Source organism: Peromyscus eremicus, chromosome 8a (assembly GCF_949786415.1).
Source record: "Peromyscus eremicus chromosome 8a, PerEre_H2_v1, whole genome shotgun sequence".
In the NCBI taxonomy this organism is placed as follows: Eukaryota; Metazoa; Chordata; class Mammalia; order Rodentia; family Cricetidae; genus Peromyscus; species Peromyscus eremicus.
In genome coordinates this window covers 3,604,393-3,616,788 of record NC_081423.1, presented here as the reverse complement: position 1 = coordinate 3,616,788, position 12,396 = coordinate 3,604,393, and the positions used below count along the sequence as shown (strand labels likewise).

General features: G+C 47.0%; 1 protein-coding gene across 1 annotated transcript in view; it reads left to right on the top strand.

Annotated features, from left to right (window-relative positions):
- The window catches only part of Snx29 (sorting nexin 29), a 477,564-nt gene that overhangs the window by 21,331 nt on the left and 443,837 nt on the right, over positions 1–12,396 (top strand). Inside the window, exon 3 of the mRNA XM_059269973.1 lies at positions 1,995–2,047. Within this exon, the coding sequence (XP_059125956.1) occupies positions 1,995–2,047 (53 nt within the window). The remainder of the gene's footprint in view (positions 1–1,994; positions 2,048–12,396) is intronic.

The following is a 12,396-nucleotide window of genomic DNA, read 5'->3' as shown; positions in this document are numbered from 1 at the left end:
TCTGTGAGTGCTTTAGGGGAATTCTTGTAGCTAACGATGGAGGACCCCCTGTGATTGTTTTCACTTTATAGACCAAGACACTGAAGTGAAGCTCAGTGAAGATCAGTAACTCACTTAAGTCATCAGTTAGTAAGTGAGAGAGAGGAACCAAACCTGAGAATTTGAAGAGCTCCTTTTTGGAAGGGATTATTGACTGTTATTTGCATGTGATTATAAGGAGGGAAATACTCTAGCAGGTTGTGGGTTAAATGTTGAAGTGGGCCAGAGAATCCAGTGTCTGCTCAGAACATGAGGGAGCCTGGTGTGGTGAATAGGTTGAGAGAATTCCACGTCTTTCCAGATGCCAGACTTGTCTGCCCTTTTTGAGTGTCCCTGTGCTGGTTAGATTTTTGTTAACGTGACACAAGCTAGAGTTGTCTGGGAAGAAGACCCTCAGTTGAGAAAATGTCCACTAGACGGAATATGGACAAGTCTGTAGTGTGTTTCCTTGTTTAATGATTGATATAGGAGGGCCCAGCTCACAGGGGCAGATAGATACCTGCCCTGGGCAGGAGGTCCTGGGTGCTATAGGAAAGGGAGCAAGCCATGTGGAGTAAGCCAGTGAACAGTGTTTTCCATGGCTTCTGCTTCATTCCACCTCAGTTTCCTGCGCTGACCCCCTTTTGATGGACTGTGATGTAGGCATGTCAGATGAGATAAACCCTTTCTTGCCTGAGTTGCTTTTGGTCATGATGTTTATAGACCTGAGGTCATCTCTTCTTCCCTGGAGTCTGGCTTTTCCTCTGCACAGGGATGCTGGATGAATCACACTTTGTAACACAGGTAGAGTTTGGTCTACAGTTAATCCAGAACACGAAGACAGCAAGACAAGGGAGTGAGCTCACTGGCTTTACATGGAGTACCTAAAGAGAAGCAGATTAGGGTTTCTGGTCAGAGCTTCTGAGTTATTTTGAGGAGTGAACTGTGACATTTATCTTAAAAATAACAACCAAATTTATTTACCTATCATTTACCTACAATTAAAATATACCACTTGGTATATTTTATGTATGTGCTATGTCACAAATTCTGAATCTTTTTTTGATTGTGTGTGTGTGTGTGTGTGTGTGTGTGTATTTGTTTGTTTGTTTTGTTTTTGTTTTTATTTTATTTTTTTTCGAGGACAGAGTTTCTCTGTATAACAGTCTGGCTCTCCTGGAACTCACTTTGTAGACCAGACTGGCCTTGAACTCACAGAGATCCGCCTGCCTCTTGAGTGCTGGGATTAAAGGCCTGTACCACCACTGCCTGGCGATGATATGTAATTTTTAATCCTAAGTTTCCATAGCATGCAAGTTTGCTAGCCGTAGCAGAGATTCTTTGTCTTTACCAGGGAATAGTGAGCTGGGAGCATGTACATGTATGTAACCCCAGCACCTGGAAGGTGTAGGCAGGAGGATGGCTGTGAATTTGGTCAGGGCTTCAGAGTGAGACTGTCTTAAAACAAGCAGATCAAACCAACAAGAGGTGGGTGGATAGTGGTGACAGTGGGGTTACCGTGTGACCAGACTTTACCGCTAAAAAACAGTTAGGGTGGGCGTTATAGGTCTGTTTTTAAAAAGGTGGTTTTCCCATCCACTCAGCCTGGCAGAACTGCTCAGCACAGCCAAGGTGGCTGTCATTGGACACAGCCTGACCACTCTGGGGCTCTGTCAAGAAGAGTCATCAGCACAGACATGGAGGTCCTCAGCACCATCAGAGAGCTCTCTGATTCCAGCTGCTGCTCTCTGATTCCAGCTGCTGCTCCCTGGGCTCCTGCAGGGCCTGCAGCTTCCTGGAGTCAAGAGGAAGACTAGCTTCCTGTGAGAGGAGTCTGAGGCCAGAGTGCTGGCTTCTTACCTCTGTGAAGCAGCAGGGCCTCTGTCCCCACTGTCTCTGAAGGCCTTGTGGGCTGTTCTGGGATGTCTGCTGTCCCAGCCTAGCAGCTGAGCTCAGCACTCTCTTTCTCTCTGCAGTGCCAGATTCGCTTTGGAGGGAGAAAGGAGATCGCTTCAGACTCTGACAGCAGGTGAGTGTGTCACTCCTTGTCCTCCTCGTCCTCCTCGTCCTCCTCGTCCTCCTCGACCTCCTCGTCCTCCTCCTCCTCCTCCTCCTCGTCCTCCTCGTCCTCGTCCTCGTCCTCCTCCTCCTCCTCGTCCTCCTCGTCCTCCTCCTCCTCCTCGTCCTCCTCCTCCTCCTCCTCCTCGTCCTCCTCCTCCTCCTCCTCCTCCTCCTCCTCCTCCTCCTCGTCCTCGTCCTCCTCCTCCTCCTCCTCCTCCTCCTCCTCCTCCTCCTCCTCCTCTTCCTCCTGTTTCTTAAACGTTCTTTTTCAGCTGTCCTTTTGAGACATGGCTTTTACTGTGTAACCCATGCTATTCTTTCAGAAAACTCGCTCTGTGGACCAGACTGGCCCCGAACTCACAGAGATCCCCCTGCACCTGCCTCCCGAGGGCTGGGATTAAAGGCGTGTTGCACAATCGCCTGGCTCAAACAAATTTTTTTGTTTATCTATTATAGTATGTGTGAGTACAAGTGCTCACATGCCACGATACATGTATGGAGGTCGGCAACTGTTGGGCATTGGTTCTCTCCTTCTGTCTTGGAATCTAGGATCAAACCAGGTGGACAGGCTTTGGTGGCAAATGCTTTTACCTGCTGAACCATCTCACACCTTCCCATCCCCCTCCCTGCCATACTGTTCATGAGCTTGACCTCTTCCTGCCTTAGCTCTCCCAGTAGTGGGTCTACAGACATGTGCCACCATGCTCATCTAAAATAGGTGATTTTCAAAACCACTTTACCATTCAGGAAAAGGTGCCAAGAAATGGCAGCTGCTATGTCTGCCTCTGTGGCCAGGAGGGGCAGTGACATTGGTCCACAGTGGGTGTGTAGCCACTGCCTATCAACATGCTTCTCATTTCCTATCTTCTCCTTCCAGAAATCTGCTCTATTTGAACTCCCTTTCTATATAAAGTCATTTCCATAATGATTTACAATTGTGAAAACTCAGAAACCTAAATATTCAGTGTTAGAAAATAGGTGATAGCCGGGCGGTGGTGGCGCATGCCTTTAATCCCAGCACTCAGGAGGCAGAGCCAAGTGGATCTCTGTGAATTCGAGGCCAGCCTGGGCTCCCAAGTGAGTTCTAGGAAAGGCTCAAAGCTACACAGAGAAACCCTGTCTCGAAAAACAAAACAAAACAAAACAAAACAAAACAAAACAAAACAAAACAAAAACCAAAAAAAGAAAAGAAAAAGAAAATAGGTGATCACTGGGTAGTGGTGGCACTCATCTTTAAACCCAGCACTCAGGAGGCAGAGGCAGGTGGAGCTCTGAGTTCAAGGCCAGCTTAGGCAGCTTAGCCCCTGTCACAAAGAGAGAAAGAGAGAGGAAAAGAAAAGGACGTAAAGACACCTGGATAATGTAGTTTGGCGTTAGAGCACTAACCTAGCATGTATGAGACCCTGTGTGCAGTCCCAAAAACATAGCAAAGGAGCAAAAATTATATTGATATAGAATTTCCATTAAGCAGGAAATGCATACATATGTAGCAATTTAAAAATCATGTATGTAGGGCCCATGGGGTGCTCTGCCACCATACCTGATGACCCATCCTCAGGAACCAAATGGTAGAAGGAGAGAATCAACTCCTGAAAGTTGTTCTGACTGTCACACATATGCCATGGCATGTGTGTACCTATAGACACACAGACACATACGTACACACACATAAATAAAATTTAAAATCAACGTTACGGACTAAGGTCTGATAAGGGGTCTGCTCTCTGTCAGAACAGGAGTTCTCTTTTGGGGTTTAGGGTCTATCTACGTCAGAAGTTCCTGGAAAGTTTCTAAATTCATGATGGTGATTTCAGATCCCAACCTAGGTCTACAGTGTGAAAGTGATGTGAGCAGGTGGGAGTGTTTGCTTGAAGAGCTCCTGCTGGCCGGATCTTGCCTCCTCTTGCCTCAGTTTCCCAGTGCTGGAATCACAGGTGTGCACACACACCCAACTGAGATCACAGGTGTGCACACACACCCAACTGAGATCACAGGTGTGCACACACACCCAACTGAGATCACAGGCGTGCACACACATCCAACTGAGATCACAGGCGTGCACACACATCCAACTGAGATTACAGGTGTGCACACACATCCAACTGAGATCACAGGTGTGCACACACACCCAACTGAGATCACAGGTGTGCACACACACCCAACTGAGATCACGGGCGTGCACACCACACCCAACTGAGAATTTGCATTTTCAGTAAACTTCACCTTCAAAAGAATAACAGGAAAGCTGAGTGTGGTGGTCCCTGCCTGTGATCCCAGCATGTGGGAAGTGGAGGCAGGAGGATTATCAATTAAGGTTATTTTGGCTAGATAGCAGGTTCAAAGCCAGTTTGGGCCACGCTGAAACCCTGTCTGAAAAAACAAATAGAATCAAGAGAACAGCTAGAAACTGGTGAGTATTGTGAATGCAGACCAACTGTTCCTGGTCCTGGACTGGGATGCAGTGTGGCTTTGTGCTGTGTGTGTGTGTGTGTGTGTGTGTGTGTGTGCGCGCGCGCGCGCGCGCGCGCGCGCGTACGGTGTGCACATGTGCATGTGTGTGCACAGTGTGTGTGCCCGTGAGTGTACAGTATGTGTCTATGTGGTATATGTGTGTGTGTGCATATGTGTGCAGTGTGCATGCAGTGTGTGTGTTCGTGCAATGTGTGCAAGTGTGTGTGCAGCATGTATGCAGTGTGTGATGATAAAATAGACTCCCAGAGGCAAATGATGGTGCCCAGTTAGTGTGTTTGTCAGTGTTTTGGTTTCTGTGACAGGCTTTCCAAGAGAAGTATCTTAAAAAGAGGAACCACTGTGACTCATGGCTTCAGAGGTAATAGTCCCCAGCCACTGTGTCTGGTGCATGGTAGTGCAAGCTGCTCACCTTGTATCTGGGAAGCAGAAAGGCTCCTGAGAAGGGACAAGGGGCATGGGACATCCTTCAAAGAGTGGGCCAGTGACCCACATTCTTCAGCTAGGCCCTGTTGTCTAAGTTTCTGTGACCTCCCTAGTGTTACCAAATTACAGATTACCAGTGGATCAATCCTTTGAGAGGTCACAGCCCTCCTGATCCATTCATCTCCCAGAAGTCCTGGCTCTCAACAATGCTGTTGGGGATCAGGCCTTCAACACATGTGTGTACTTCAGATCTAAACATGACAGTTAGACATTGTTGGCATTTAGGATTGGAATTGGACCAGTCTCTTGAGCTTTTCTGTATCTGTCAGTTCTACATCTGTGAGTTTAACTGCAGCAAAAGTACTAGAAAGGCAGGCCTACAAGCCAGTGGTAGGACATGTCTCTCCCCAGCACCCTCCCCAACAACGCATCTATACTGAACATGTACACACTTTCCTGGGGGGGCATCGCTCCTAGGCATATACGGTAGCTATATGTCTAGCATTTACACTTAGTGGGTATTATAAACAGTTCAGAGAGGGTCCGAAGTCCCTGGGAGGATGCGCATAGGTGACACAGCAAATCCTGAAGGGTTACTGTCGAGCATCCCTCTGTAGTGCCCATTGAGTGGTCAGGTTGGTTTTGAGGCTGGGGTTTCAAAAGCCTTTCCCCAGGGCGTTCCTTCTGGTGCCTCGGTTCTGGCGTCATTGCGAGCACGCCTTGCTGCAGGAGTCGCCTCCACTGTCCATTCTTGTGAGAAGCTTCACTCCAGAGGGAATGTTGGCTGCCGTGCTGAGACAGCAAGCAGTCTTGCAGCAGCTTGCCGGCCTACACTTGGCCTGCCTGCTTTTAGGAGCTTTAATTCACAAAGTAGCCTCTCCTCTTCTCCCTTGGTAGCTCTGTGGGTAACTAGCCAGATCCTCAGCATGCGTGCTGACACTGAGCATTCACTGTCTTTCTCTGGAGCTCCTTCCTTAGCTGTCTCCAGTGCCAGACATGCCAGCTTCCTCAGCCGTCCCTCAGAAGACTTGATATCCCTCCATCACTCCCTCCTGGCAGCTGCCAAGATCCACAGCTAATGAAATTATATGAGGCCTCAGAACAGCAGGAGATCTGAAAAGGTGGATGAGTCACCTTCTCCACCTGTGACCATGGGCTCTGCCTCAGAGTTCTGCTCAGATGTGGACGCTCTGCCACCTACCTGCTGTCCTGTCACAGTACCCTTCTCAGTCAGGACACCTGGCAAGGTGGACGCTGGTGTGCAGCTTTCTGCTTTTTGTTTGATCTGGGACTCCAGCCCGTGGGATTGTGCACAGTCAGGATGGACCTTCCCTCCTCAATTACTTTCCTTGGAAACACCTCCACAGGCACACCCAGAGGTGCTTCTGTGGTGGTTCTGAATCTAGTCAAGTTGACAGTGAGGACAAACCGCTCACCAGGAGTGGTTTAGCTGGCCTGTAGTAAGCTCTGGGATTCCCTGGACTGCCTGCCTGAGAGTAAGTGGGCACTCAGGGTCCAGTTAGGAATCACCTGGCTTACCCCAGCCTGAGCATTTTATGGGCCTTGTTCACTGTTAGGAGTACCCACTATGGAGGAATGTTCATTTCACATCACTTCTGGGGAACCCTGCCCCTTTGGGAATATAGGCTGGGTTGGCCCACTTGTCATTCAGCTTGTGACAGCTGTCCATCACTTGTATTGATGTAGCAAGTAGACAGAAGGGCAGAAGTGAATTAGGAGCTTTGGAGACGTTTGCTTTGGCTCTCAGGCTCTCAACAATGGATGCTGGAAGACTTCTTTCTATGTGACTCCAGATACTTTCCTTGCTTTTCCTGGAAGATCAGGGCGACTGCTGCTGCCACCTCTCTCTCGGTGCTGGGCAGGGAGCCCGGGGCCACACATGCTAGGCAAGTGCTCTACCTCCAAGTTATATCCCCAGCCCTAATGCAGCTTGACTGGGTCTCTTCCCACATTAGTCTCCAGGACTCCAAGAGCCAGACTTTTCTAGGGAACAGTAGAGGGTTAGAAGGAACTTGGATTTTTTATTTTTTAATTTAATTTATTGTTTGACAATTTCATAGATGTATACAATGGATTTCTTTTCTTTCCCCTCCTTCCCTTTGTCTTTCCCATCTTCCTTCCATCCCTCTTTCCCTCTTTCCTCCTTCCTCCCCTCCCCCTTTTTTTTTTTGAGAGGTCTTACTGTGTAGCCCTGGTTGGCCTGGGACTTGATATATAGACCAGACTGTCCTTGAACACACAGAAATCCATCTACCTTTGAAGTGCTGGAATTAAAGGTGTGTACCACTGGGCCTGGCTCAACAAGTCTCTTAAAATGTTTAAATTTATTTTTCTTTTATGTGTATGGGTGTTTTTCTTGCATATATGTCTATTTACTATGTGTGTGGCTTGTGTCTGCAGAAGCTGGAAGAGGGTGACAGATCTCCTGGGACTAGATAGTTGTGAGCCTGTTGTTTTTAGCAAAATCTAGTTGTTCAATTTCACCAATAAAGACTTGGGAACCAGATGCTGGGGTGAAAGCTGCTAGCTCAGAGAGGCCGAGAAAGCACCTTCATCCTCAGCCATCGTTCCAGAAGCCCCTTCTTCTCCTACGCCATCTCAAAGCCAAACTCCTCAGACTGAATGTCTCTCCCTTCTACTTCCTGTGTGTCTTTCTATCTGTTCTCCTGACTCCCTCTTACTCTCTATATAGTTTTTCTTAATAATCTGATGGTCACTTCTGGTCAACTCTGCTTCTTGACCTATGGTTGACTTTATTTAATCCTGTTTACAGTATTCAAGGAGAAAGTTTTTAGATTAAAGATGTGTGCTAGGGCTGAGCCACACTACAACTAGAAACGAGTTTTTCCATTAAATAACTCAATCTTGGGGTTCACAGTGTGATCAAATACTCTCCAACGTGGGCCGCTATGGGTGCTTGAATCAAACCTGGTCCTTAGGAAGAGGAGTCAGTGCTCTTCCCTGGTGAGCTACCTCTCCAGCCCAGATGGGACTTGTTGTGAAAGGCCAAGTGCCATCCCTGAACGTCATTGTAAACTTGCGGTCTCAAAAAATCTTTGGGGGGCTGGAGAGATGGCTCAGAGGTTAAGAGCACTGACTGCTCTCCCAGAGGTCCTGAGTTCAATTCCCAGCAACCACATGGTGGCTCACAACCATCCGTAATGAGATCTGGTGCCCTCTTCTGGCCTGCAGACATAACACTGTATACATAATAAATAAATAAATCTTTAAAAAAACAAATCTTGTGGGCCTGTGAGATGGCTCGGTGGAAAGGTGTCTGGCATCAAGCCTGATGACTGGAGTTGAACCCTGGAACCCACATGGTAGAAAGAGAGAATCAACTCCCATAGGCTGTTCTCTGACCTCTCTGTATGTGTAAGCATGTGTGTGCATGTACACACACACTCAGTAAATAAATGTAATACATGTAACAAACTTCTTGGCAATACAGAGTTGTCCAGCTTTGCCTGCAGGGTGAGTCCAGCTGGGTAGGATGGTATCAGTTGGAACCTTTGACAGGACAATTGCTATGGTGTGAATTTGTTCCCCCAGAGTTAATGGACCTTAATTCCTCGGGGGGGGGGGGAGTTTGGGGAGATGAGGAGGTAGTGAGGTTGTGAGGGTGAATCTCTCAATGAGTGGGTCAACACCCTTATCCGAGGGATGAGTTTGCTGTGGGTTTCAGCCCCACTCTCCATTTTGCACACCTCCTTGCTTTTCTTGCTCTACTCCTTGAGTTGAAGCAGCAGGAGGTGCTTACCTTGTTCTTAGACTTCTGGAACCATAAGGCAAAATAAATCCCTTTTCTGTAGAAGTCACCCAGTCTCAAGTATTTCGTTATAGCAACAGAAAAGGGACAGACAACAATATAGTGGTGTGTCTGCCAGAGTAAGTAACAGGCTATTCCAACTGGAGATGTTTTGACTAATGAGAATTGGAGGCCAGGACTGAAAGGAGGCAGGTAATTTGGGAAGGCACCCAAGCCAGAGGCAGGCACTTCAGGAAAGACTCCCAAGTAGGAATGACCTGGATGCTAGAGTGAATACCGGCTGCTCGCTCAAGGATGCCTGCTCCCGGTTGGGCACTGGCAGGAGGGTTGGGCTGAGGGAGCTTCTGCACTGAGATGGAAGAGGGGGCTTTTATTCTCGAATATTATTAAGGGCCAGCCTTAATAATCTTCTTCCCAGGGTCCCAGAAGAGAAGCTATGAACGGCACGAATTATTTTCGGGAAATGAATCTAAGTACACCGAGCTCTTAGTCTGTCTACTTTATTCCTCTGGGATAAAATTCTATTTCCACAGCTTCAGTTCTGTTCTTATGCCCAGCTCCTTTCTTGCCTGATTTCTCTCTACATTTATCTGCTGTTCCCTCTATGTTCTATCTTAATTCTCTCATCTTAGTTCTGTCCCATCTTGGTCTTTCTTACCCATCTGGCTTTTTTTCATCTTCCATCTCAATCTTCTAGTTCTCCATCTATTTCTCCAGTCAGAATCTTGAAGTCTCTGAGGTTTACAGTTATATACCCATGCAATAGCGGTGCTCTAGCTAAAGCAAGGTCACCAGGCTTGAATTCTTACAAGGTCATAAAGGCAGACAAGAGTTTTCCTCAGGCAGTGGACCTTCAGGCTTTCTTTTACAACCCAAAAGGTAAAGGAGGAGGTCAACTAAGAGCTAAAATCAGTTAATATATCAGAAAAAGGGAATTTATGTGCTCAAACTACATTCCTAGAGGTGGTTAGGTAAATGTTAGGAGTCTATAATGTTAGTATAAATACCACTAAGGCTGTATAAGAAAGGATGGTCTGAGGTTAATGTACCTTAATTCAGGAGATCATTTGGCCTTGGATGCTTGATAGGTATTTCAGGTAAAATACACTGTTATGAGTTCTTGGAAGCATACATAGCATACAAAAATCATTGAAGGAATCGGCTAATATATATACAAAAGCTAAAATATGACCAAGACTTCTTAAGCCATGGCTTGACCTTTGGAAAAGTCCTTGACCTTCCAAGTAGTAGCTTTTGTGATAGTAGCTGAATTCCATTACGTTTTCCTGTGGCTTGCACATTTTGTAATGGGAATGACCACACTTGTTAGCTTTGCCGGTATGTTGGGTAAGAGTCCATTTGACAGCACTGTGGTGGTTACATCACCAGTCTCACCTTAGGCCAGTGGTTCTCAACCTGTGGGTTGTGACCCCTTTGAGGGGGTGTTGAATGACCCTTCCTTAGGGGTCGCCTAAGACCCATGGAAAACACATATTTACATTATGATTCATAACAATATCAAAATTACAGTTATGAAGTAGCAATGGAAATAATTTTATGATTGGATCACCACACCATGAGGAACTGTATTAAAGGGTTGCAGCATTAGGAAGGTTGAGAGCCATGGCATTAGGCCGTAGCAGGAAAGAGGGGTCTGTTTCTCTACCATAGGCATAAAACTTGGTTGTCACCAGGGTTGGTATGGAGTTTTAGGTCATGGGATGGAGAGTGGAGCCAGGCTTGGTTGCCAGTCTGGTTCTCCTCTATAACCATGTCTTCCTCCCTCTCTTGCTAGACTGTACTTTCCCAAATGAGGGATTATGTCACTGTAGGTGTCTCACATCGTCTTAGATGTTGAATGTCATGGTATTACATTTCTTTCAGGTCTTTGCCAGGCTCAGTGATATTGGGGGAAAAGAATTGGCTTGGTATTAGGTGGAACCAAATGAAACGGCAAATATTTGATCACTTTTGGCCCACAAAAATGTCAGCTTGTTCAGAATATTTCAAAATAATATGTCTCTTCCAGCTCTGTCTTTAAATGGTGCAGGTTTCAGTCCTTGGGTCCTGGTAGAGTCAGGGTGTAACCCTTAGTCCATTTATGTTTAGGGATACTCTGTAATAGGTCACATGATGCTAGTCACAGTAGCAATAGGGTCAAACTGAAGACAAGAAGTTAAGTGATAATGAGTCCTCAGGTATGACAGAAGCTGTCAAAATGCCTTTGGGACTGGTGCTGCTGCTCAGTGCAGGTCTATTACAGAACACTGGTGCAGTGTTCTGTAATAGACCTGTGTGTGTATGGTGGGGGTGGGGCCGACAGAGACAGAGCTGGTGGTGTCTGAGGAATTCTGGTCTTTTGAGGTTGACACAACAAGATCCAGAGGCCCTCCTGTGAAGGGCTCAGAAGTCTAGCTAGGGCTTGCCCTTCCCTTTAGACCAGTCCTGTCCCAGAAGGGAGTGGCAGCCATCACTGGGTCCCCACCCCAGCTCCTCGCCTCTGTCAGTTGCTGCCTCTTCTTCATCTCTGTTCCCCTAAAAACAAAGATTCACTGTGGCCTTTTAACACTTGTCTCTTGTCCACATTCTGCCAGTCACAGCTCTGATGAGTCTGTCTTGTCCTGAGCCTGCTCAGGAGAGCTCAGAGGCTGGATATGTCGCTGTCCTTCGAGTGACCTGCAGAGCACAGCTGGAAAATAAGGACTCAAGGGCACTAAAAATATGGGGTTTGGGTGTCACCTCTTCCACACCATGCTGTAAGTTTAGATAGTTCCCAACTTTCCAGTGCTTCAGTTTCCCCGTCTGTGAAATGGGGATAATACAATGGTCATTTGGGTTGTGAGTTGGCCACGTGCAGCCCTCAGCACGTGCCTACGGAGCATCAGCTTTGTCACGTAGCAAGTGTGTGTCATTCTCATTGCACACGTGGTGTCCCCTCACCTGGTGGACAGTCACTGCACACTGGTCCTCTTTGCTGTGAGCGGCAGTGAGCTGGCTCAGTGTTCATCGGGATGTGTAGAGGTTGTAGATGTTACGTGCCGTTAGGTGAGCACCTTTCTCGTGTCTAGGCACTCCAGGTAAGGAGGACTGTTGTACATGCATGAGTTCCTTCTTTCCCTGTTGAGGAATTAGAAATAGGTAAAACAAAACAAAACATAACTCCTTGAAGGAACCTATAAAGCAGACACTGGTTCTTCTCTCTGCGTTTTGTTTGTTTTATTTTATGTGTATGAAGTGTTTTTTTTCCTGACATGCATGTCTGTACACTCTGTGTGTGTGTGTGTGATGCTGGAGGAGGTCACAAGAGGGGGTCAGCTCCCCTAGAACTGGTGTTATGGACAATTGTGAGCTGCCTTATGGGTGCTTGGGAATCAAACTAGGATCCTGTGCAGGAACAAGTGCTTTTAACTGCTGAGCCGTCTCTTCAGCTCTTTGTGATGTTCTTAACCTGTGTCATTAACATTCCCTGGATATGTAAAAAACAGCATGGCTTAATTTTTTTTCTTTGTTTTGAGATAGGATCTCATGTAGTCCAGGCTGGCCTTGAACTCCCTATATAGACGAGGATGGCCTTGAACCTCCTGAGTGCTGGAATTACAGGTCTGGCTTATGTAGTGCTGGAGATTGCACTG